Source organism: Halichondria panicea, chromosome 14, assembly GCF_963675165.1.
Source record: "Halichondria panicea chromosome 14, odHalPani1.1, whole genome shotgun sequence".
NCBI classification, from domain to species: domain Eukaryota; kingdom Metazoa; phylum Porifera; class Demospongiae; order Suberitida; family Halichondriidae; genus Halichondria; species Halichondria panicea.
Window position 1 is genome coordinate 4,977,323 of NC_087390.1, and position 23,207 is coordinate 5,000,529.

At 42.0% G+C, this 23,207-nt stretch overlaps 4 protein-coding genes across 13 annotated transcripts in view; 2 read left to right on the plus strand and 2 right to left on the minus strand.

Moving 5' to 3' along the window:
• The window catches only part of LOC135347956 (tRNA methyltransferase 10 homolog A-like), an 18,601-nt gene extending 13,695 nt beyond the window's left edge, over window positions 1-4,906 (minus strand). The window contains exons 1-11 of one of the 10 annotated variants that reach the window (XM_064546104.1): window positions 4,776-4,906; window positions 4,577-4,729; window positions 4,245-4,363; window positions 3,975-4,072; window positions 3,839-3,910; window positions 3,672-3,755; window positions 3,385-3,472; window positions 3,114-3,172; window positions 2,486-2,591; window positions 1,169-1,341; window positions 449-665 (exon numbers count right to left, since the gene is read on the minus strand). In XM_064546104.1, the coding sequence (XP_064402174.1) occupies window positions 1,289-1,341; window positions 2,486-2,591; window positions 3,114-3,172; window positions 3,385-3,472; window positions 3,672-3,755; window positions 3,839-3,910; window positions 3,975-4,072; window positions 4,245-4,363; window positions 4,577-4,729; window positions 4,776-4,831 (888 nt within the window). In that variant the 5' untranslated portion in view covers window positions 4,832-4,906 and the 3' untranslated portion in view covers window positions 449-665; window positions 1,169-1,288. Of the gene's footprint in view, window positions 1-440; window positions 666-1,168; window positions 1,439-1,651; window positions 1,748-2,485; window positions 2,592-3,113; window positions 3,173-3,384; window positions 3,473-3,671; window positions 3,756-3,838; window positions 3,911-3,974; window positions 4,073-4,244; window positions 4,364-4,576; window positions 4,730-4,775 lie in introns of those variants that run through there. The other 9 variants (XM_064546106.1, XM_064546109.1, XM_064546108.1 and 6 more) reach the window with 9 other exon arrangements.
• The window catches only part of LOC135347803 (uncharacterized), a gene marked incomplete in the record, with an annotated part of 825,189 nt that overhangs the window by 598,858 nt on the left and 203,124 nt on the right, over window positions 1-23,207 (minus strand).
• Window positions 1-23,207, plus strand: part of LOC135347798 (uncharacterized) — a 69,374-nt gene that overhangs the window by 44,873 nt on the left and 1,294 nt on the right. Inside the window, exons 14-22 of the mRNA XM_064545853.1 lie at window positions 8,137-8,166; window positions 8,214-8,411; window positions 8,468-8,530; window positions 8,708-8,785; window positions 8,836-9,383; window positions 9,682-9,831; window positions 9,893-10,082; window positions 12,046-12,150; window positions 12,579-12,896. Of these exons, the coding sequence (XP_064401923.1) occupies window positions 8,137-8,166; window positions 8,214-8,411; window positions 8,468-8,530; window positions 8,708-8,785; window positions 8,836-9,383; window positions 9,682-9,831; window positions 9,893-10,082; window positions 12,046-12,150; window positions 12,579-12,896 (1,680 nt within the window). The remainder of the gene's footprint in view (window positions 1-8,136; window positions 8,167-8,213; window positions 8,412-8,467; window positions 8,531-8,707; window positions 8,786-8,835; window positions 9,384-9,681; window positions 9,832-9,892; window positions 10,083-12,045; window positions 12,151-12,578; window positions 12,897-23,207) is intronic.
• On the plus strand, window positions 6,460-7,956 carry LOC135347951 (uncharacterized). The gene is made up of 2 exons (XM_064546098.1): window positions 6,460-6,510; window positions 6,703-7,956. The coding sequence occupies exons 1-2, from the start codon at window positions 6,478-6,480 to the stop codon at window positions 7,618-7,620; spliced, it is 951 nt and encodes a 316-aa protein (XP_064402168.1). The 5' UTR covers window positions 6,460-6,477; the 3' UTR covers window positions 7,621-7,956.

Below are 23,207 nucleotides of genomic sequence, written 5' to 3' on the forward strand. Positions count from 1 at the left end.
CAGCACAGTATAATTATACATGCAACAGCTACCAATTAATAATACAAAACATGTTCCCCATGCAGAGGACTCGTCCCGACCACACCCCCTCACTGGTGAGAAGAGAGAGGCCACTGAATATACTGAGCAAGGTGAGACAGTCAGTTGTTGTGATGGTCTATTTTACTGGTGAGTGTCTCCATGCAGTTCCCCCCAAGAGAGCTCGGTCAGAGGAGCAGTGAGGGAGGAGAATGGACTACGTACACTGTCCAGCTCGTCTGTTGATGGTCACCTCCTCAGGAACAGATTGAGGAATAGTACACAAATTTATGCGCTTGACACCCTCCATAATTAATTTTGTTTGCCCAGTATATACGAGTTGAATTTTCTTCCAAAAAATTAATTGTTTATTCATTGCTAAAATAATTACGTTTATTGATTATTTTTTCATTGAGGAAAGTCTCTAATGCCTAAATTGAATGCGTATACAGCATGTAATTGTTGAACCCTAAAATTACAATGTATGTTGTACATGTACATGTACATGTATATATCGTTCATATCAGAACTAGCTATAGTGTTCCGAATTAAGGCCAGTGAGTATTATTAATAACCAAGAGGGGTCCATTCTGTATGCAGACATTGTCCATGCTAGCAGTTGCCCCGATGAGGCAGCTCAGCCACATCTAGAGGGACACAATAATTAATTTAATTAAGAGAGCTAGGTCGTAAATGTGTGGGTGTGTGACATACATGTTTAAACTGCATGTAGAAGGTATAATTATATAATGGAATGCCTGTGCATGGATGTGTATATAGCTATAGCCTTGTCCCCCAAGCAGGTAGAGTAGTCTCTAAAATAACAAAAACTCAAAAATAATGGCAGCCTGTATAAGAAAATCGGCCTGCGAGGGTGAGGGAGCAATGAGTATGAAACAATTATGTCATCAGAGCGTATGCCATCTCTATGTAATTACTAAGACTTACGACATCATTGTTTGGACATCGGTGAGTATATAAGCACACTCACTGATCGAGTGACGCTAAAATTATGTTCAAAAATTTGGCTGTATTATGTAATGAATATGCAGTAGACATCTACAGTCATGTTGATCACTGCTTTAATTCACTACTAATGCATCAAGTGTAATCTACACTGACATTGTGTGTGCCGGTAAAGCTCACCCACCCACAGCAGCTATCATAATGTACCCATGTGGTGGTCTGGTCCTACTCCTGGGGGATTGGACACAAGCTCTCAGGAACTGCAGTGGAGAGAGAAACAGCCAATCACTAGCAGCCCGCTATGTCATGTGGTGGTCTGGCCCTGCTCCTGGGGGATTGGACACAAGCTCTCAGGAACTGCAGTGGAGAGAGAAACAGCCAATCACTAGCAGCCTGCTATGTCATGTGGTGGTCTGGCCCTACTCCTGGGGGACTGGACACAAGCTCTCAGGAACTGCAGTGGAGAGAGAAACAGCCAATCACTAGCAGCCAGCTATACTAATCATACATTTCCCTACATGTGCACACATTAGCCAGTCACTAACAAACAGAGTAACAAATGTGACAGGTAATACTGTTCTGTTCAACTACATACATGTAGTAAGTGTGATTATAATAAAACGTTCAGCTCAACCTTCTACCCCACCCTCCACCCACTGTATCGTACCATAATTAATGGCGAGCACTTTCCTGCCACTCACTAGTATATCGGTAGTCGAGCGTGGGCCAGACTATTCTCCTCAGCCACCTGGTAGCAGTGACCCTGAGGGGGGGGGAAGTACGTGTACACTTAAAATGCAGTGCTTACGACGATTAACTTACATCAAATCTATGTACATATCATGTAGGAGCTAGGAGCAGGCAGAGCACGTTTGGGGCGAGCGTGCGAATTGCATCTGGGTTATATAAATTACGGCAGTAAAGAACTGGGTGCACAAGTCTAACAGGAGGAGCAAGGGTTAGCACAAGAACTAATTGTTGACAACAATTTATCATTGTTGATGAACCTTAACAGGTGTATAGCAAGTCAGCTGCTACAATAATGCCTGTGTAACCTGTGTGAGTCTCTGCGCCCCGTCTAAGCTGATGTATAATAATTGCTAGTTTATTGTGCACACGCGTAATGATCACGTAAAAGTTGATAAGGATAACGAGTCCCAAAAGCAACTATTGTGTGCCGGTCCATGACATACAGACAGATAAACAGACGTTGAAGGGACTCGCTTCGCTTGCCACAATTATGCTTCTATTGGGTTGGGAGACAACTATAGTTGGCAACTATCACACAAAATAAAGACAACAACACGTACTGTGACTAGTATGTGTCCGGTATATATAGTTACGTGTATCATGTAGGTGACTGTGGTCACTCTGTAAGTAAGTCACCCTTTATAATACAGCCAGGTGAAAAGCGTGTGCTTCAACCTGTGTTGTAGCAGGCTACCTCTCTATTACAGCAATTCTTTGACTGACTTACTCCCTCCACCCACTGTATACGTACCATGGTTAATGGTGAGTACTTTCCTGCCACTCATTCGTATATACTCTGATATTGGTAGTCGGGCGTGGGCCAGACCCTTCTCCTCGGCCACCTGGTAACAGTGAACCTGAGAGGGGAGGGGGGGACAAAGTAACATGCAGTGCTTACAATTACATGTAGTATAAAATACTAAATAAGAAGACACTATGCAATTACATGTAAGTAAGAAACTCTGTATAATAATGATTATGGATCGAGGACGTACACGTATGGAAAGTGATCTACCTCTTGAGGTGCACTCTGTGTTAAAATTATGCTTCAATTGAGTTGGGAGTTATAATACATACATGCCCTAATTTCCAGGGTTCAACAGAGGCTTACGTCTTACTCATACGTAGCTTTCAACATAAAAAGTATGTATATCGTATAGCCGCTATATTTTGAAGGTGTAAACTTTCACAGAAAGATCATTAGCTTCGTGATTAATTTTAACTTTTGTGGAATATCAGCCTTTTGGCTTAAGCATGCTTGTGGGTACAGTAGAATAATTTCTCTAATACGGACCAATTTAGTCCGAAACCTTGCAAATCCGGAAATGTTCTCAGTACATCAGCAAAAAATATACTCGCTATAATTATGGTGTTCTCACCTTGTGATGATTGTGGTCGACTAGTCCACCTATTATGTACGCCTTACTGGGGTCCAGCTCTGCATGGAGAGATGTGACAGTGAGCTACAGTGGTTAACAGTCACCACAAGCAGCCAACTTTGATATAATGGCCAGGCATCCAGGTTTCAGTTTATGTACAAAACAACCACTCAATAAAGGCCACCTCTGTATAATTATTGTAATGAGCTAGTTCCCAACCGTTTAAAAAGGTTTTGTTGTACAGCTACGTACGTACGCAATAAGTACTTACCATTCAACACATTGGTAGACTCAGCCAGGAGGTACACAACATTCTCTTTACCAAACACTTCCAGAAAGTCCTCACTTCTGTAGTGGATCTGCAATAGAGTTGAGTACGAAGTCACAGACAGAACTATATAGAACTACACATGTACATGCAGTCCAGGAGTATGTACTACCGCCAAGATGAATTCTTGCTACCGAATATTAACAAATTATTGATCAAAGCAATTAGTTACCTGTCAATACGCTTGGCCCTATCAATACCATGCATGCAGAAGATCAACCCTCACTCACATCCCAGTGTTCATGCTCCTTGTTGATTAGATATCTGCAATCCAGCTCTGACTTCAGTTGACCACCAAAGCTAGTCACATAGTACTGCAGTGGGGGAAAGAGACCGCCTCAGTATAAGAAGTTCATTCACGTATATGTGACAGCTGTCCAATATTCTACTCTCTTACTTGCAAGGGAGCTACTGATCGTCTGTTGGCAGCATAACATCTCTGCAACTGTTTGATTAGCTTCAGCTGATCCTAAAACACAACAACAAAATAGTAGTGCTGTAAAAATTTAATTTCTGTTTAAGTGGCAACTCACCTTCGCACTCGTGAGTTGTTCAAAAGAGCAGTCCACAGCCACCCTCACAGAGCTCGCTCCCTCGTCACTCATCTTCTTGTAGGACCCTCTCTGACTAACTGGAACAAATTGTAAACATAAACATGTCATCAGTGATTTGCTCGTTGCAGACATTAGAAGCCACAGAATTTTTGTCTATTTTGATTTACAGTCCTCAATATTTTCAACAGAGACTCAAGGGTCAATAAGATCCCACCCACCAGTCCCTACTGCACACTAGCCCTTCTTTACTTTTTGAGGAGCCTCCATCTTCCAGTCTGGTTTTCTTTGGTGGAGGGAGTCCTCCCAAAGCTTGTCTCTCCTTTTTTAACTGGCTCTGTCTCTCTTTCCTTCTCACTTTGGATTCCTGTCTGTATCAGCAAACAGAAAAACACAAATACCTTCATTGTGCAATAAGACATGCACACACAGCCCATAGACACTAGAAAATACATATAATTTATAGTATCTATGCACTCATTTTTTCTGCAAATCACTGTCAAGTGACTACCCTTAGCTACCAGTAGTAGTAGTCATGCCCTGGCTGCTAACACCATTGATCGTCAGGTTAATGCAGCTCTCACTTCATTTTCTCCCATTTTTTCAACTTCTTTTGATGCTTCAATTTCTTCTTCCACCGAGTCTTGCTCATGCCCTCAGGGAGTGTGTCTATGGAGAACTGGACCACCCACTCAGCACAGTCATCTCTGGGCCCTGGACTGCTGTCAGTGGAGGGTCTGTTAGACAGAGAGTGGATCATGGGTGAGTGTGTACTGTCCTCACTTGTCTCCACTGAGTGCTGTCTCTTTGTGAACTGGTGACTCACTTCCTTGGTTCATTGCAAGCAAAGCAGAGTCCCTGACCTGTGGAAAGTCTCCAATGTTACTCCTATTCCGAAGGATGGGGATCCTACTTCTCCTAGCAACTACCGACCGATATCTCTCCTATCATTAATCTCAAAAGCTCTGGAAAGGATTGTACACAAGAGAATCTCAAAGTTCTTATACTCAAACAAGCTCCTGTCAAACTGCCAGTTTGGCTTCAGACCAAAATCTTCAACTCAAGAAGCCCTCCTATCTGTCACTAACGACTGGCACAAACTTCTAGAAAATGATCACCAAGTGGCAACTGTGTTCTTTGACGTCAAGAAAGCATTTGACTCAGTACCCCACCCACAGATCATATCCTCTCTCCAAGCCGTAGGCATTTGTGGCAACCTACTGCATTGGACAAAAGACTATCTTACCAACAGAGAGCAAAGGGTAGTCCTGGAGGGAACTATGTCAGACCCTGTTGCAGTGACCTCAGGTGTCCCACAAGGGTCAATCTTAGGACCGCTATTATTCAACATTTTCATGAACTCAATTGCTAACATCAACCTGTCCACCAATGCCAAACTCATTCTATACGCAGACGATATCCTTCTCTACAAGCCCATAAACTCGACAATTGAAACTCAGGACCTACAGGGAGATGTCAATGAAATAAACTCCTGGATGCAATCTCACGGCCTCACAGCAAACCACTCCAAGACCAAACTGCTTACAATAACTCGCTCTACACGCACTATCCCAATGAATATAGATATAAACAACCATCGGATCTCCCCATGTGATACTGTAAAGTACCTTGGTGTTACTATCAATAATGATCTAAAATGGGCATGTCACATACACAACACCTGCAAGAAGGCCAAACAACATCTTGGCTTCATCCATCGCAAGTTCCATAAATCACCACCTCAGATCAGGAACCAGATCTACCGCACGGCTGTTCTGCCTAAGTTAGACTATTGCGGTGCAGTCTGGGACCCTCATCACCACACAGATATAAAAAAACTGGAAAGCGTCCAAAAATTTGCAGGGAAAATTGTAACGAAGCAGTGGAGGGCAGAATACCCTGACCTGCTTGCCTCCTTAAACTGGAAACCTCTGTCATCTCGAAGGAAAAACCAAAAACTGAAAGTCTGCTTTAATATACTTAACAATTTATCTATAATATCTCCCAATGTTTTCACCCTCCATCCTCGCCCTTCCCCCCGTCACCCTCATAATCAAATTATTTTTAAACCATATGTTAAAACCCTAGCCCATAGACATTCCTTTTTTGTAAGCGTAATCCCCATTTGGAATTCCCTTCCCCTAAATGTTATCAGTAGCCCTAGCCCATCTGCTTTTAAATTATCCCTGTCAAAATTATAGCAATAAGTTAAAATTTTTTTTTTTTTTTCCTTTTTTCTTTTTTTCACTTAAGTAGAACTGCACCTGCACCTTTACTTTTTGGTTATGGACTGACTTCATTATTAGCTTCATTTAGCTACCTTGTCATATCCTGTATGCTTCCTCTGCATCAAACATTATAAAGAAAAAAAAAAAAAAAAAAAAAAAAAAAAAAAATTGCAAATGCATGGTAATGATCGTGGAGGTAGAAAGCTGAAGAGGGGGTGGGACATGACAACTGTACTAATCCCAAGAACAATGAAAAGATGGCAGAGCTAGAGATATCTCGATCTGGACAGGTATGAGCTAGCTAGCTAGCCATGAGCAGCGATCCTCCTCTGGGTATGAGGTGTATAAATAAATATTTTTCTTGTAAATGGTTCCATGAATCAGTACTACACATGATATATAATAGGGTGTCTGCTAACACTTTGAATATTCATGCATCCGGATGGATTGTGTCTGGCATCTAATTTCCTTATCCCATGTAGAGTCATGACATCCTCCATCCCTCAACATCTCTGGAGTGGGAGGAATGGCCTCCTCTACCATTATCGACGACCAATGCCTCTTCAGTGTATCTGAATGGAACACTCTATGTCGGAGGAGGGTCTACTAGTGTTAGAGATACTGCACTGTTCTCATTCCAACCTGGAGTTGACAGCACATGGAAAGTGACAGACACACCCACCTCTTACTACACCCTCCTCATCCATGACTCTGAACTGCTACTGGTGGGTGGGTATGAGTATCAAGAGATAACAAACAAAGTCTTCACGATGAGGGATGGACAGATTGTTGAAGTACTGCCTCCTATGAAGGAGAGACGAGAGTCACCATCTGCTGTCAGTAGTGGGCCTGCACTAGTTGTGGCTGGGGGGTCGGGTACCTCAGGACTCCTCTCCTCTGTGGAAGTGTTCAAAGATGGTCATTGGACGACTGCTCCCTCCCTGCCAAGTGCAGGACATGACATGCAGTCTGCTCTCCATGGTGACCAGTGGTACCTGATCACAAATGAGGGAAAAGTATTCTGTGCATCACTACACTCACTCATATCTGGAGCTGACAAGTCGCCATGGGAGACGCTACCTGATCTTCCTCATCGCTTTTCAGCTGCTGCCTTCTTTGGTGGCCATCTCTTGTCTATTGGAAGGGGTAATAGTTTCCCTTCCATAGCAGACATCCATGCCCTCTCCACATTCACCCAATCCTGGGAACGTGCTGCTGACCTGTCTCTATTAATACAGGGTAGGCCACTAGCTGTTGTCCTGTCTAGCGAACAACTAATTGTGATCAATGGTGCCGGAGTACATCACGGAAAACTTAAGGGTGAGTTAGTTTTATGCCACAAATACTGTGTAATACAAATGCACAACCGTCATACAACCCTAGCTTTTCGCTTCACTTGAAATACACAAGCTTTTATTAAAATAGAAAACATAAGTTGACCACTTAGGTGTGTACAGTGGGACCACATTATACCTGTATACACAGACTACAGTCACTATTCTACTAAAGTAGCGTAAATGCACATTTATTTTTGCTTCTAATTTCAAGTTCTAACATGCTTAACATTATTCACTGACACACACACTTCACAGTGACTACATTGACTACATTTGATGCAGACAGTCACTTCACTTTGAGAGCTATTGATTGCCTCAAAGTCTCAGCAGGAATCTCTCTGATAGAGGAGCTTGTACAACACACGCCCACTGCCATCCTAGCTGCTGCTGGTGTGGATGTTCGGGATATATACAACCACATCTTGGGAGAGTGGGCGTCAGGACGTGGACCACACCCACCCACATGGACAGAGCTGTTCAAAGTTCTCAAGGAGATGGGCTTGAGTGAGTTGGCTGGTCGAATAGAGAAGTACTTGAGAGGGTCGGTTCCTGAGGACCCACCACGACCACCCCCTAATGAGGAAGGTGACTCAGAGGAGGAGAAAGATGGTGAGATAATCAGTGATTATCAGTTTTTAACATTTAAAATTCCACAGATGAAACACCAGAGCAAGAAATTCTCAGGCTAAACAATGTGCTGGCTGAGTACATTAGTGCTAATACTCTACTGAAGAAGGAGAATATTCAATTGAAGAAGGCGAATATCAACCCTGAGCATCATTTGAAATATGAGAAGGTGAAAGAAGAGCAACTAGACCCAGCTTCTATCAAAGAGGAGCCAACATTTGACAAAGGTTTGAAACAATTTCTTTGGACAATGTACAAACAAAGATGAACTTGTTGTTTGTAGATAATCAGTCGCCCTCATCTTCCCTGAAGCATATCAAACAGGAAACCAAAGAGACCACTAAACGTGAGTGATGGTATCAGCAGTAGTTGTAGGGTCAACCACTGTAGGGTTGAATCACAGAACATGCATACTGTATGTATTCTAGAACAAGCGTCCATTTGTCCGCATAGCATTGAATGTTTACATCTATAATATTTATGCAAATACGTACTTCATGCATGTATGTATATCTATCTGCAGTGAAAAGTGAAGAACCATGCGTCTCACAGCTACTACCTTTGGGACTGTCTACTGTACAGCATCATGCAATACCATTCGGTGAGTTAGGTACCTCATTTGCATTGTTCTATACTGTTACCTCCACTCAGACCTCCCTGGTGTTGAAGTGGTGGCCAGTACGTGTGTGATTGTCACCAACTCACCCCAAATCTTCCGCTGGGTTGGCTATGGGTTCAAGCTCACCATACCCCAGGGCTCCCTGCCAGCTGGTGTTGACCAGTGTCGACTAGACATCAAAGCCAGTGTAGCTGGACAGTACCAGTTTCCTGACAATCTCCAGTTGGTCAGCGGTGTTATCTGGATACATCCTTATCCCTCGGGTCAATTCCAACAGCAGCTAACAGTCGAGATACAGCACTGTGCCAATATGACCAGCTCTACCAAGCTCTCATTTGTGAGAGCACATTGCTCCCAGAAGAGCCTGCCCTACACATTCAAGCAACTTGAAGGGCGTGGCTCGTTCACTGAGCACAGCTCGTACGGTTGTTTGAGTGTGAATCATTTCAGTTCATTTGCAATAGCTGCAGAGGGTGATGTTGATCTACTTTATGTCGCTAGTCTATACTATCTGAAGGCCGACCCTCGGACCGTTGAGATTCATTTCACAATCATCCCCAATGATGAAGTACATAATGCTGTGAGTGACAGGTTTTTTATGGTTTTTTGTGGGCCTAATATAATTATTCTTAGGAAAAACAGAAGTATTGAGCTTTCGTAGGTACACACAAGAGTACTTATTGCGCAGTTCCTGATACAGGCGCATATACATGTACCACAGTTTACTCAACAGGCCTCGTTAATTGAATAGTGACGACAGTGATATGACGCAATTTAAGGCAAATGCGGTTTCACGTTTACTACAGGATATTCTTATCTACTCTTGGTACACAGTATACTTAAATGTTACTTTTATGTTGTTGTTTTTATTCCTTTAGGCAACACAACATTATTTCCAAAAGTTGGGGGCAGAAGAGAAACTGAATTTGGAAGTGGAGTTTGAAGGCTCAAATATTTCACTTGATATTCCAATATCCAGCGGTGTTGATGTCAATGAATGGAGACTAAAACCACTTGTTAAACCAAAAGTAATGTTTTGCAAATTCTTATACTACATCATAATTACAGTTTTGCGTGTATTGTATGCAGATATCAAAGAAAAGGGTTGATTCATTCAAGCCGGGGAGAGCTGTTCCATCCACAAAGCTGGTAGCGACACTCTCTGAGAGTAGCTGGGACTGCAAGGTACCAAGCCGCTCATACCTAACAACTTTGAAAGGAACTAAGGAGCCTGATAACCAAATATGGATTGTTTTGGACCCAGTGGATCCAAAAGAAGGTATATTGTGTCGATGGTATTTGTGTGAGTGAGTATACCTATAGTGCTCAACATTCAAAATGTTGTCTGTCTGTCTGTCTACGGTGTGTGATGGACCGGCACGATATTTGTTTTTTGTACTCATGACCCTTTACCAACTTTTACGTGAATTGCTGCGCATGAACACAACTATAGCTAGCTACACTCGACTCAGCACATACAGATACTCTGAGGCCATAATTATAGGCACGCCTGCAGCAGGTCAGAGTTTACAATAATCACTACAACTACATGAATTATCATGGTAGCAATTATTAAACTCTATTAATTTAACACAACAACTCCATTATGAACTCAAACGCTGACGCTATTATGCTTACATGTAGTAGTTAGCTTTGTACTAGAACACTAGCTGCAAAGAAATCTGCACTGCTTTATGGCTACCTTAGTTATATTGTATCACGTTGGCAAGGTAACAAGGGTGTAATAAAAGTCATACAGCCCCTTCCGTGTTATATTATTTTTATTATACTAGCCTCGAGGCATAATTTGGTAAGGGGTTATCGTGGTAAAACACATGCATATAGCACGAGAATCCTTGTGTTTTATTACCGTATAATCTGGTTAACCCTTTAAACGCCACGGGCCACGATCGTGGCCCGCAATACGTGACTTTTTTTTGCGAAATTCTAATTCTGCAATACTTAGGAAGTAGCTCGAACTACGCACATTCCTGTATAGAGGAAGAGCTGTAGAATCATGTGCAATTTAGTCTAGAAATTTCCAAGCCACGTTGCTATGTTAAAATTTCATTAGCATCTTACCGCACGAAGTTTATAGCTATGGCTAGGTTGTTTACTTGTACCGATGTGCTTGAACAGCTTGAGGACAGCAATGGCGATGTCTCCTCTAGTGATGACAGTGCCTATGAAGGAGAGGGGATAGTAGGATACCTCCCAAAGGCTACCAGCTTTATTCCAGACGCTGATGAACTGTCTGGGACTGAGGACATGCATGACATGGACCTAGACGCTAGCGCTATGGACCAGGACGGTGAAAGACCAGGAGAGGGCTCACTGTGTGACTCTGGTAACTAGTATAGTATAGCTAGAATATCAGTAGTGTAAGTATAGTATAGCTAAAATAGAATTAGCAGTAATGAACAGTCTTTATGTGAGCTTGTAAATTTCATAGATCGTTCACCGATTAGTAATACATGTACGTATTGTACTTCAAGTTGATATATCTTAGCACTGTTACATTCATATGATGTGAAAATCAAGCTTAGTCAAGCCTTTATACCATATGATAGGCTGATCCATAAAAAAAAAATTTTGGATTTTATCTCACCGCTGGCCGAGCATTTAAAATGATAAAAACGGGTGGGCGTAATAACCGTGGTTGCTATGGCAACATATGTTGCACCATTTTATTTTTATTTTATTGGTATATGGTTGCTAGGCATTTTATTGCTCTGGAAACCCGATAGAGAATTTACAGACATTTCACTTCACTGTTAATTAAGAATCCGACGGTTAAAGGGTTAATAAGCGCACTTGGTTAATAAGCGCACATCAACTAATAGGCGCATACTGGTTAGCAGACCAAGAGCCTGGATAGAAGCCGCATGGTTTTCTGTACAATTCTCTACCCAACAACTGGTCTCCACACTTCTTTATAGATGTTAAGTCTCTACCATTAGTTGTGTTAGTGCTGTTAGATACTGCTTGCAGACAAACGATCGAGCTAGCTAATGGAGATTTGCTTTATTGAAACGTCATGGGCGTGGTTAATCTCTATAAGCGCATCTGGATAATAGGTACATAGAGGCTTGCTCTTTCCCTATAGGCGCATGCGCTTACTAACCAGATTATACGGTATATATACAGGCAACTCGCCCCGGGGCTTTGCTCTTGTGCTTGTGTCATAAAACACCTATAGTCTCATATGCTATTACTATGCAATGCGTTTTGTTTCTGTACAGAGACTAGAGAATTGCTGATGCCACCTCAGTCACATGCGACTCATTACCCACCCTCCCTTGGACCACCTCACTATCCTGTGGCTTCACACTCTCGGAACATGTCAGGTGAGCCAGTGTTTAGTAATTATATTGCTCTAATACTACTTTAATTCATGGTCAAACTAATACACTTTTCTTTTATTTAACGTTAAGGCCAGCAGACAAAATAGATTCTTTGTTTCTCATCAGCCCCCGCTTGTGGTAAAAGTATGCCTCCTTAACTTTCATTGTTGCTCTAACACACCCCTTAATTTCTTATCACCTTTATAAGAAAGTGCATGATGTGCCATGTGCTGATAACCTTAAAATCTTCGCTGTTTCTCCTGCGATGATGTAATAATTATAATCAATAACCTTCTCGATCCCTCATTCAAATTGAGGAAGTGGCTGATGAGAAACAAGGAGAATCTACTTTGCCTGCCTAAGGATCAAAGTTAATGACATCACTATATTAATTATTCTCACACTCTACACACACACATATATATATATAGGCATTCAATTTGTTGTAAACGAGGATGATAAAGGAGATAAGAATCAATTAGGCACTAATGATTTGCAAGATGTGTTCTCTCAATTGGTGGAGGCCGCTAAAGATTGGTTTAATTTGGGCCTCGCTTTGGGGATTAAAGTTGACACTCTTGAGGGTATAAAGTCTAATGAAAATTGTGATAGAGATCGATTGCGTGAAATGCTGACCCACTGGCTGCGATCTTCACCTTCTCGTACATGGAGTAACATTTGCAATGGCCTCAGAAGTGACACTGTTAAACAAATCAATCTGGCAGATACAATTGAGGAGAAATACAAAGGTACAATCATCCAAACGTGAACTAAAGCACACATTGCTTTCATTTTTAGTCGACTTAAGACTGAGTATGCATGTATAAGGCCTAGGTATGGTTACTGTCGGGTATATAGATGCCCACATTGTGAGTCAGGAGGTATTATGGGCCACTTTGATGTACAAAGCTATTCGTTGTAAGTACGTAACAGTGTTTTTCCCCCAGGGTCTTATGGTCATCAGGACCAACTGTATGCTCTCCAGTCTCAAAGCATAGTACTATCGGCATCAGGTCAGTATACGTATAATATAATTATGTCCGTATACAACTATAGTTAAAAATCAGAATAATTATACTCCCTAGCAGAGGACTCGTCCCGACCACCCCTCATCACTGGTGATAAGAGAGAGGCCACTGAACACACTGAGCAAGGTGAGATAGTCAGTTGTTGTGTTGGTCTATTTTACTAGTGAGTGTCTCCATGCAGTTCCCCCCAAGAGACGTCGGTCAGTCAAGCAACGAAAAAGGCGAAAGCCGAAAGGGCAACACTAATCATCAATGTGCCATTGTTATCTATTATATTATTATGCATTTCATCATCAATGTGCCATTGTTATCTATTATGCATTTCATACACCATGGCCATGCACCGAGGCAATCGAACTTGTATAATACAATCTAGTATCAAGAGTTCATAATGAAGGATGTCTGTGTATAAAATTAATTCGTTCAATATTCTAAGGCGAGCAAACTGTGAGCAGATGAGATATTGTACAGAGCAGAGCGCAAGTTTTGTTTGCTTCAATTAAGTGATTTCATTTGAGTATGACAAAGAGCGTAAGTTCTGTTTAATTCAATCGAACGACGTACAATACAAACATAATAGGTACACCAATGCTATATGAATGCAAACAAAGATCCACGTGTAAGTTGCTAGTGTGGGGTTTGCTTCAATCACACCTAATAACTGATTTTATATGAACGTATAAATAGTTGAAAGTATAGTATAGTAACAGTGTTTGCTTCAATCACCTAATAACTGATTTTATATAAACGTATAAATAGTTGAAAGTATAGTATAGTAACAGTGTTTGCTTCAATCACCTAATAACTGATTTTATATAAACGTATAAATAGTTGAAAGTATAGTAACAGTGTTTGGATATTATATATTTGCAAAATTAAACATCCTGGATAATGATACGACACACTATCTAACAGTATCATCATCGACATTGTTACAGGATAAATTTAATTCCCTGCTAAATTAACACGTTCAGTGTAATCTATAATTATATATACATAATATATCCACCCACAGTAACTACCATAATGTAGTCACCCAGCCATGTCTGGCTCTACTTCTGAGGGACTGACAGGACACAAGGAATGGACTGCAGGGGAGAGAATTAGTCAATCACTACATGTACAATCAGCCAGGGTACATTCCTTGCAACAAATAATTTATACAAAGACTAGCCGGCATTGCCGCAATACATTATTTGGATTCTTCTCTCAATTATCTTTTACCAGACAGAGACTGGAAATAGTCCCAAAGGTAGAGGATGGCAGGCCAGTATTAAACAATACTGGACCCCCCCCCACACACCCACACACCTGGTCTCAGTTCTGGTTCTGGTGGCTGGTGAGTTGAGTACTCCAGGGCTGGACTGAACAGAGAGAGTGCATGGGTGACACTGGGGGCTCTGGGTTGTCCACTGGTGAGCAGTCTCTGCATCACTTTGGGTTGTTTCTGTGTGCCCTGGCCTCAGGCCAGGCAGTAACATGTCCTGAGGGGGGAGGGTAATGAAGAAGCTGCTGCATTCACATACGTACTTAAAATAACTATTTATGCAAAAAACGAATTCTCAATTCTCAGCATTATAGGGTGTGAGTAGGGGAGAGATCTATTCTTAGAACACGCAGATTGAGCTCAACACAACCTCATCATTCACTATCTCCACCTGCCCCACAGTGGAGAGTGATCCCACCAAGGTACATGTAGCCTGAGGGGTGATCTCACCACATGTACCAAACAACAGAGACACAGTCTGACTAGAGCAATAGTCTTGGTTCAATGCTACACAAGAAGGGTGGGCGTGTGTAATTATGAACAGAGTATTTAAGGTCGACTGTAGGAATTTTTTTTTATGCTCAATTTTAAGCTAATTCCCACTGACGATATAGTTGGTCTAAATACATTAACCGTACTGACCAACGGCATCTTGTTGGCCTCGTGTTGAGCAACCACCTTTTGTATAGATGCAGTATCAAGAAGGTGAGGCTGTACTTGTTGGGAGGCCAAGGGGGAGACAAGTATAATGGCCTCTTCGATATGAGAATAATTAAGTTCACATACCGTATTACTAGCATGTTTTGTGAGCATCAAACATAATTATGCAAACTTTATGAGGGTTGATCAATTCGCAAACCTACATTATGGTACTGGTAAATACACACGATCCTTGCCAAAACGCAATAGTTAGATAGCGAAGGGTCAACTTTTCTGCTGATTTGGCTCATTCCGCAAAGCTTTTTCACCCGCAAAATATTAGCAATATGTTTTCAAACAAATTCCTATGAAACGGAGCAGAAAAACATCCCTGCAACTGTTTGATCATTTTCAGTTGATCTGTAACTTTAGGCCACACGAATGAAATTATACTTGGTTCTCAAGCTTGCTCGCTTTCTTCCTTTACTAAACTGTATACTGGTCTAATGAGGTTGTAGGCCTGCGTGATGATAGCAACTTTTTTGAATTTTTAGTGACCGGTGAGTAACAAACAAAAAGCTACTTCCCCCGCATTAAATTTTGCTAAAACAAGGTCTGGTAACCAAATGATTTACATTGTCTTTACATTGTCGAGCCTTAGTTGCATATTTTACTCTCTCAGTCTCTCACCTTCTCCCTCATGAGAAGAGCAGTCCACGGCCACCCTCATAGAGCTCGCTCCCTCGTCACTCATATTCTTGTAGGACCCTCTCTGACTACTTGAAACAAAACATGTTTCAGTATAATTGCTGGCTGCAGGAAATGTCTGAAACTGATAATAAAGACACATGCATCTATACATGCATGTATGTTGAATTCAATTCATTCTGTTTTCAACAGACATTACCAAGGGCAATCAATTACCTATACACTTGGTGGAGGGGAGTCCCAAAGCTTGTCTCTCCTTTTTTAACTGATTCTGTCTCTCTCTCCTTCTCACTTCTCACATTGGATTCCTGTCAGTACCGTACCAACAAAGAGAAAACAAAAAAAAAACACCATTGGCAATATAAAGTATATGTACACACCCACTTATTACGTTCTGCAATGCCTTGTCAAGTAATCTACTCCTAAACTACAAGGGGTAGTTAAGTTATGTCCTGCAAATACCCAACATTGTGAATGCCCTTTGAGATATCCTTAATCACCCGACTAACACCTTACCCTAAGATTGCTCTATACTACCCTCCTCCACTACAGCTCGCACTTCATTTTCTCCTATTTTTCGGCTTCAACTTCTTTTAATGCTTCAATTTCTTCTTCCACTGAGTCTTGCTCATGCTCTCAGGGACTGTGTCCATGGAAAACTGGACCACCCACTCAGCACAGTCATCTCTGGGCCCTGGACTGCTGTCAGTGGAGGGTCTGTTAGACAGAGAGTGGATTATGGGTGAGTGTGTACTGTCCTTACTTGTCTCCAATGAGTGCTGTCTCTGTGAACTAGATTGCAAATGCATGGTAATGATCGTGTAGGTAGAAAGCTGAAGAGGGGGTGGGACAAGACAACATATCCCGAGAACAATGAAAAGATGGCAGAGCTAGAGATATCTCGATCTGGACAGGTATGAGCAGCGATCCTCCTCTGGGTATGGGTGTGGGTGTATGGGTGTATAAAAATAAAATGTCCGTTTACATGGTTCGTTTACATGGTTCCATCTAGATCTAGCACTTCGAATAATAATAATTACGCGTGATAATTATTTGCATTTCTGGACAACGATTTTGCTTGTTCAAATAAAACATAGCTAGAGCAAATGTAATAGTAAATCTAATTTCTTTATCCCGTGCAGACTCTTGACATCCTCCATCCCTTAACATCTCTGGAGTGGGAGGAATGGCCATCTCTACCAGTGTCGATGATCCAAGCCTCTTCAGTGTATCTGAATGGAACACTCTATGTCGGAGGAGGGAGTACTACTGATTTTAGAGCTGTTGTTTCACTGTATTCATTCAAACCTGGAGTTGACAGCACATGGACAGTGACAGACACACCCACCTATCGGTATACCCTTGTCGCCCATGACTCTGAACTGCTACTGGTGGGTGGGTATGAGGGTACTACACATGAGATAACAAACAAAGTGTTCACGATGAAGGATGGACAGTTTGTTGAAGCACTGCCTCCTATGAAAGAAACACGAGGTTCACCATCTGCTGTCGGTAGCGGGTCTGCACTAGTTGTGGCTGGGGAGTGCGGTATCTCAGGAGATCTCTCCTCTGTGGAAGTGTTCAAAGATGGCCAATGGACGATTGCTCCCTCCCTACCAAGTGCAGGGTCTGACATGCAGTCTGCTCTCCATGGTGACCAGTGGTACCTGATCACGTATCAGGGACATGTATTCTGTGCATCACTACAGTCACTCGTATCTGGAGCTGACAAGTCGCCATGGGAGACGCTACCTGATGCTCCTAAGCAACTTTCAGCTGCTGCCTTTTTTGGTGGCCATCTCTTGTCTATAGGGAGTTTCCCTAACCCCACAACAACCATCTATGCCTTCTCCACATTCACCCAGTCCTGGGAACATGCTGCTGACCTGCCTCTATCACTGGATAGGTGGCCAACAGCTGTTGTCCTGTCAAGCGAACAACTAATTGTGAGCGGTGGTGCTAGAGTACTTCACGGAAAACTTAAGGGTGAGTGAGTTTTATGCCACAAATACTGTGCAAAACAAATGCACAACCGTCATACAACCCTAGCTTTTCACTTCTTTTGATATACAAGTACGCAAGCTTTTAAAACATAAGTTGACCACTTAAGTGTGTACAGTGGGACCACATTACCTGTGTACACAGACTACTGTCACTATTCTACTAAAGTAGCGTCAGGAGTACACTCCTGGTAGCGTACATGCACATTTATTTTTGCTTCTAATTCCAGGTTCTAACATGCTTAACAGAACATAATCTTTATTCACTGACACACACACTTTACAGTGACTCCATTTGATGCTTACAGTCACTGCACTATGAGAGCTATTGATCGCCTCAAAGTCTCAGCAGGAATCTCTCTGATAGAGGAGATTGTACAACACACGCCCACTCCCTTCCAAACTGTTGCTGGTATGGATGTTCGGAAGATATACAACCACATCTTGGGAGAGTGGGAGTCAGGACGTGGACCACGCCCACCCACATGGGCAGAGCTGTTCAGAACTCTCAACGAAATGGGCTTGAGTGAGCTGGCTGGTCGGATGGAGAAATACTTGAGAGGGTCGGTTCCTGAAGACCCACCTCGACCACCCCCTGATGAGGAAGGTGACTCAGAGGAGGAGGAAGGTGACTCAGAGGAGGAAAAAGATGGTGAGCAAATCAATGATTATCTGTTTTTAACTTTTAAAATTCCACAGATGAAACACCAGAGCAAGAAAACCTCAGGCTAAACAATGTGTTGGCTGAGTACATTAGTGCTAATACTCTATTGAAGAAGGAGAATATTCAATTGAAGAAGGCGAATATCAACCCTGAGCATCATTTGAAATCTGAGAAGGTGAAAGAAGAGCAACTAGACCCAGCTTCTATCAAAGAGGAGCCAACATTTGACAAAGGTTTGAAACGACAATGTGCAAACAAAGGTGAACTTGTTGTTTGTAGATAATCAGTCGCCCTCATCTCCCCTGAAGCATATCAAACAGGAAACCAAAGCTGAGCCACAGACCACTGATGGTGAGTGATAGCAAAGGAGAGGGATTGGAAACGAAAATGTTTGCGTGAAACACTCCGCGTTATAGGGCGTGGCTAAAACTACAAAGGATTATATTTACAGTCAGCATGCTCATTACCAGTCTTGACTGCCTTACAATGTGCTGTACATAGAAATGGGAAATTGATCACTTTTAATGTTGATTATTAAGATAATCTAGCTCTAAAAGGTCGACTAAGCAACGCAGCCACTATAACTAAACATATGCTATACAAGAAGGAATAGCCCTTACTATGAAGTTGTGAGAGGTCAAGGCCCGTGGTGTGTCTAAAAGTATACTAAAGCAGTTTGAAGGACTATGCTGCAAACGTTTATGAACGCTAAATCATAACGCTGAGTGTTTCAACCATTTACACAGAGAGGCCCGGTCATTTCCAATCCCCTTCCTTTTCAATCTATGGTGATAGTTGGTATCAGCAATAGCTTGTTGTAGGGTCAACTGCTATAGGGTTGCTTATCTAATATATATAATTATATCTATCTACAGTGAAAAGTGAAGAACCAGTCTCACAGCTACTACCTTTGGGACTGTCTACTGTACAGCATCAAGCAATACCATTCAGTGAGTTAGGTACCTCATTACCCGAGGCCGTGCCACGGCCAGCGGGTATAGTAGTCCGTTGGTTTGTGTTTGTCTGTTTGTGATACGTGAGTCTGCTTACCTGGATGCCATAGCACTGCGTTTACAGCATGGATACCCTTCACACAACAAGTAATTAGTTTTTAGGAACGGCATATTTCGATGTTAAAGCTTTGTTGTCGTATAAAAGCGAGCAAAACTAACATGCATGTTGGCCTCTAGCTAGCTACATGCGTCCTTTTTCCGAGGTACGTATTTACAGCTGAAGTGATCCTGTACCAGGAACGATGGAATTTCATTGCTCATGTTACTTGCTACTTGCCAGCTTCCATGCTTCATACATACTACTAATTATTGATTGTATTAAAGTAAACAAGTACTTTAGTTTGCACTGTTACCTCCACTCAGACCTCCCTGGTGTTGAAGTGGTGGCCAGCACTTGTGTGATCGTCACCAACTCACCCCAAACCTTCCACTGGGTTGGCTATGGATTCAAGCTCACCATACCCCAGGGCTCCCTGCCAGCTGGTGTTGATCAGTGTCGACTAGACATCAAGGCCAGTGTAGCTGGACAGTACCAGTTTCCTGACAATCTCCAGTTGGTCAGTGGTGTCTTCTTTGTGCGTCTTTATCCCTCGAGTCGATTTCAACAGCAGCTGACAGTCGAGATACAACACTGTGCCAAGATGTCCAGCTCCACTAAGCTCTCATTTGTGAGAGCACATTGCTCCCAGGAGAGTCTGCCCTACACATTCAAGCAGCTTGAAGGGCGTGGCTCGTTCACTGAGTTCAGCTTGTACGGATCACTAGAGCTGAACCAGTTCAGTGGACTGGCTGTAACTGGAGAGGATGTGGAGAGAGTGTACACTGCCAGCCTCTACTACCTTGGCTCAGAGCTGCGCAGCAGGGAAATACATTTTGTTGTCAACTGGGATAATGAGATTCATAAAACAGTAAGTGATAGTTTTATTCTCACAACGTGAATTCATTGTTTTGTTACAGGTTGTGAGCGAGGAGTACTCCTCTAAAAGAGCCGTTCTCGGAGTTAATCATTTTGTTGAGTTTGAGGAGGACAGTTTAACACTGGATATTCCTATGGCTGGTACTAAAGTCAAGGGAGGGTGGACAATAACGCCAATGTTTCATCCTACGGTGGGCAAATCTTAGTATGAATTACATATTTACGTCATTTATATAGGTCATCAAGAAGCATGTTGATCAGTTCAAGCCTGGACAGAGAATCCCGTACTGCCACTTGAACGCTGAGATGACAAACAAACGCAAGAAATCTACTCCAAAGTTATTCCACCAAGTCAAGCTAGTGGGTGCAAAGGATCCCTATAACATCATCACTATTAATCTGGACCCTCAGCGAACTTTTCCAGGTCAGAATGATGCATGATGTGTTCTTCGTTTTCAAATATAAATTTCTATATAGAAACTACATTCGGTGACCTGGTAACATTGAAACCAGCTGTGTCCTCTACAGGGAATGGTGAGCCGACGCTATTATTTAAGGTTACTTATAGACGGGTAGTAATTTTCGATTTTCTCTGTTTTTAGGGTACTAATTTTGGCGGATTTGACAATATCAAAAGATTTGTAAGTATGAGTTTTAGGAAAGTTTGGAGTCAGATCTAGATACAGATGAAAAAAGGGCTATTACAGCTTGCTTAGCATACTCTTAAAAGTACAGAAAAAGAAAATAATTTTTTTAGATGCGTTTTATTATTAGTGCAGACTTAATTTAGCGTTAATTACAAATTCGCTATAATTAGTACCCGTTAGAGCTATTTCATCACGTGAGCGATTTACCCAGCCGCCCACGCATTTGCACTCTGGTGTACAGTTCAGTAATGCAGCACATTTAGAATGCAGGTATATCACAGATGCAGCGGGCTATCTTTTTAACTCTGAGTTAGCCTCCTTCGCAGGCCCTCCTTTTTCTGTTCTTTGTCACAATAAGAATTAATTAGGAACAAAGAAAGAAAGAAGGAAGCAACAAAGAAAAAGGAGAGCCTGCCTTGCTAAGTCGCGTGATCCCCTACTGACGTAGACAAATTTTAATGAGTGTGGGCGAGAGAAAACCTCAATAACTGTCCTCCCACACAGTACTTGGAGCGCATTTACCAGGAACATAATCTGTACAGCAGTGTATAATTTTATGATATAACAGTAATAGTAGAGTCAGCCTTCGTGAGACCTTTAGTCAGTAGAGGAAGTATGAAAGACTACTGCTGTACTACTAGTGGGTCTGTTCTAAACTCAAGAAAAAAATGTTAGCTAGATCTTTATTAGGTCAGCTCTCGTCTATGATGTCTCCACACTTGATTCTGGCACTCTATCTATATGATGCTAACAGCTTTTATGTGAGAGTTTGCAATGCGTAGGCATGCTGTAGCTTTTTTGCTCTGTCAGGCTCCGCCGAGCTAGTGATTGCCCACGCTCATTTTCACTTGTCTACCACTTGTCTACCGTCACACGACTTAGCAAGTTTTCTTTGTCCTTTCTTTCTTTCTTTGTTCCTCCAAATTCGTACCGTATTTTATCTTATTGAACTATTGTGATAAAGAACAGAAAAAGGAGAGCCTGCAGGAGGCTAACTCTGAGTAATACTACAGCTATATAAATGTATGTACAGTCAGCTTTACCGTATCCCTCGTGCAGCTACGCCTCGAGGCATAATAATCATAATTATAAGTCCTATCCTCATTACGCGAAATTCACAAAAATGGCCATGCAATTAGCGAACATTTAGACCCTTGAAATAATATGGTTAGTTGGGCGGAGTCCAATCAACGCTGCGCTCTGGGTTGGGTATCAGTACATGTAGCAGTTTTGTTCTACTGGTACTTAGACAGAGTATGAATATTGTTTAATCTTAAGTGGCTGACAACCGCATGGCTCAGGGGTGCGATATAAACAAATCAATTAACTAGCTATTGTCTAGCTGACTGGATATAGCTATAGTTGTTTTGGAATTCAAGAAAGACCTCAGAACTCTTAGAGAAAGTAGAAGAATACTATAATACAAGATTTAGTACAGGCAGAAAGAAACTTTTTCATAATAGTTAGACACCTAGCACAAGGAGAGGTACAACCAGCTATCGTAATACCTCGATTTAAGGTGACCCTCCAAATATGCGACACCCTGGAGCTTCAGCAATTTTCTGACCTCTAAAAATAGCGACGGCTGCATTGACAATTATTTTTTAATGCCGCGTTCTAAATTGTAGCCACTCCCTAGCCTCGATTGTATAGCCCACTGGAAAATCAGTGTTTTTAGCTGGTTTCGTAATTTAATATTAAAAAGTGTCGCTTTAAATCGAGGTCTTACGGTACCCCAAGGCTTCCAGAGAAGCTTTTTGAAGACCAAAGAATTAAGGCACACAACACAGGCAAATTAATCTTGCACAACAAAACTTAAAACAAAGACAAGTCCTTTTAATACAAATATGCTACTGTTCAAGCTTTATTCATAGATGCTAAGATAGACTATGCTTCTTTTCTAGTAGCGTAGATATCCAGCAGGAGCTGTTTCTGCATTCTCCAGAGAAATACAAGTGACCCAGCTCGCCTTGTCAGCTAATTGAGCTATAAGGTTTCCCACTTGAATGCTGACTTGAATGCTGATTGCATGGGTGGGCTGCAAATTTCTTGCAGTGGAACAAAACTGCTACATGTACTGATACCCAACCATGAGTGCAGCGTTCGTTGGACTCGGCCCAACTATAATACGGTATCCCCTATTGTGTTAATGAGCAAAATTAATGCTCTTTATGCTCA

What these genes read in the sequence shown, in the direction of transcription:
- LOC135347951 (XM_064546098.1), top strand. Translation starts at nt 6,478, where the DNA reads ATGGCAGAGCTAGAGATATCTCGATCTGGACAG. An exon ending in AGATATCTCGATCTGGACAG is followed by an intron (nt 6,511 to 6,702) that starts GTATGAGCTAGC and finishes TATCCCATGTAG; the next exon opens with AGTCATGACATCCTCCATCC.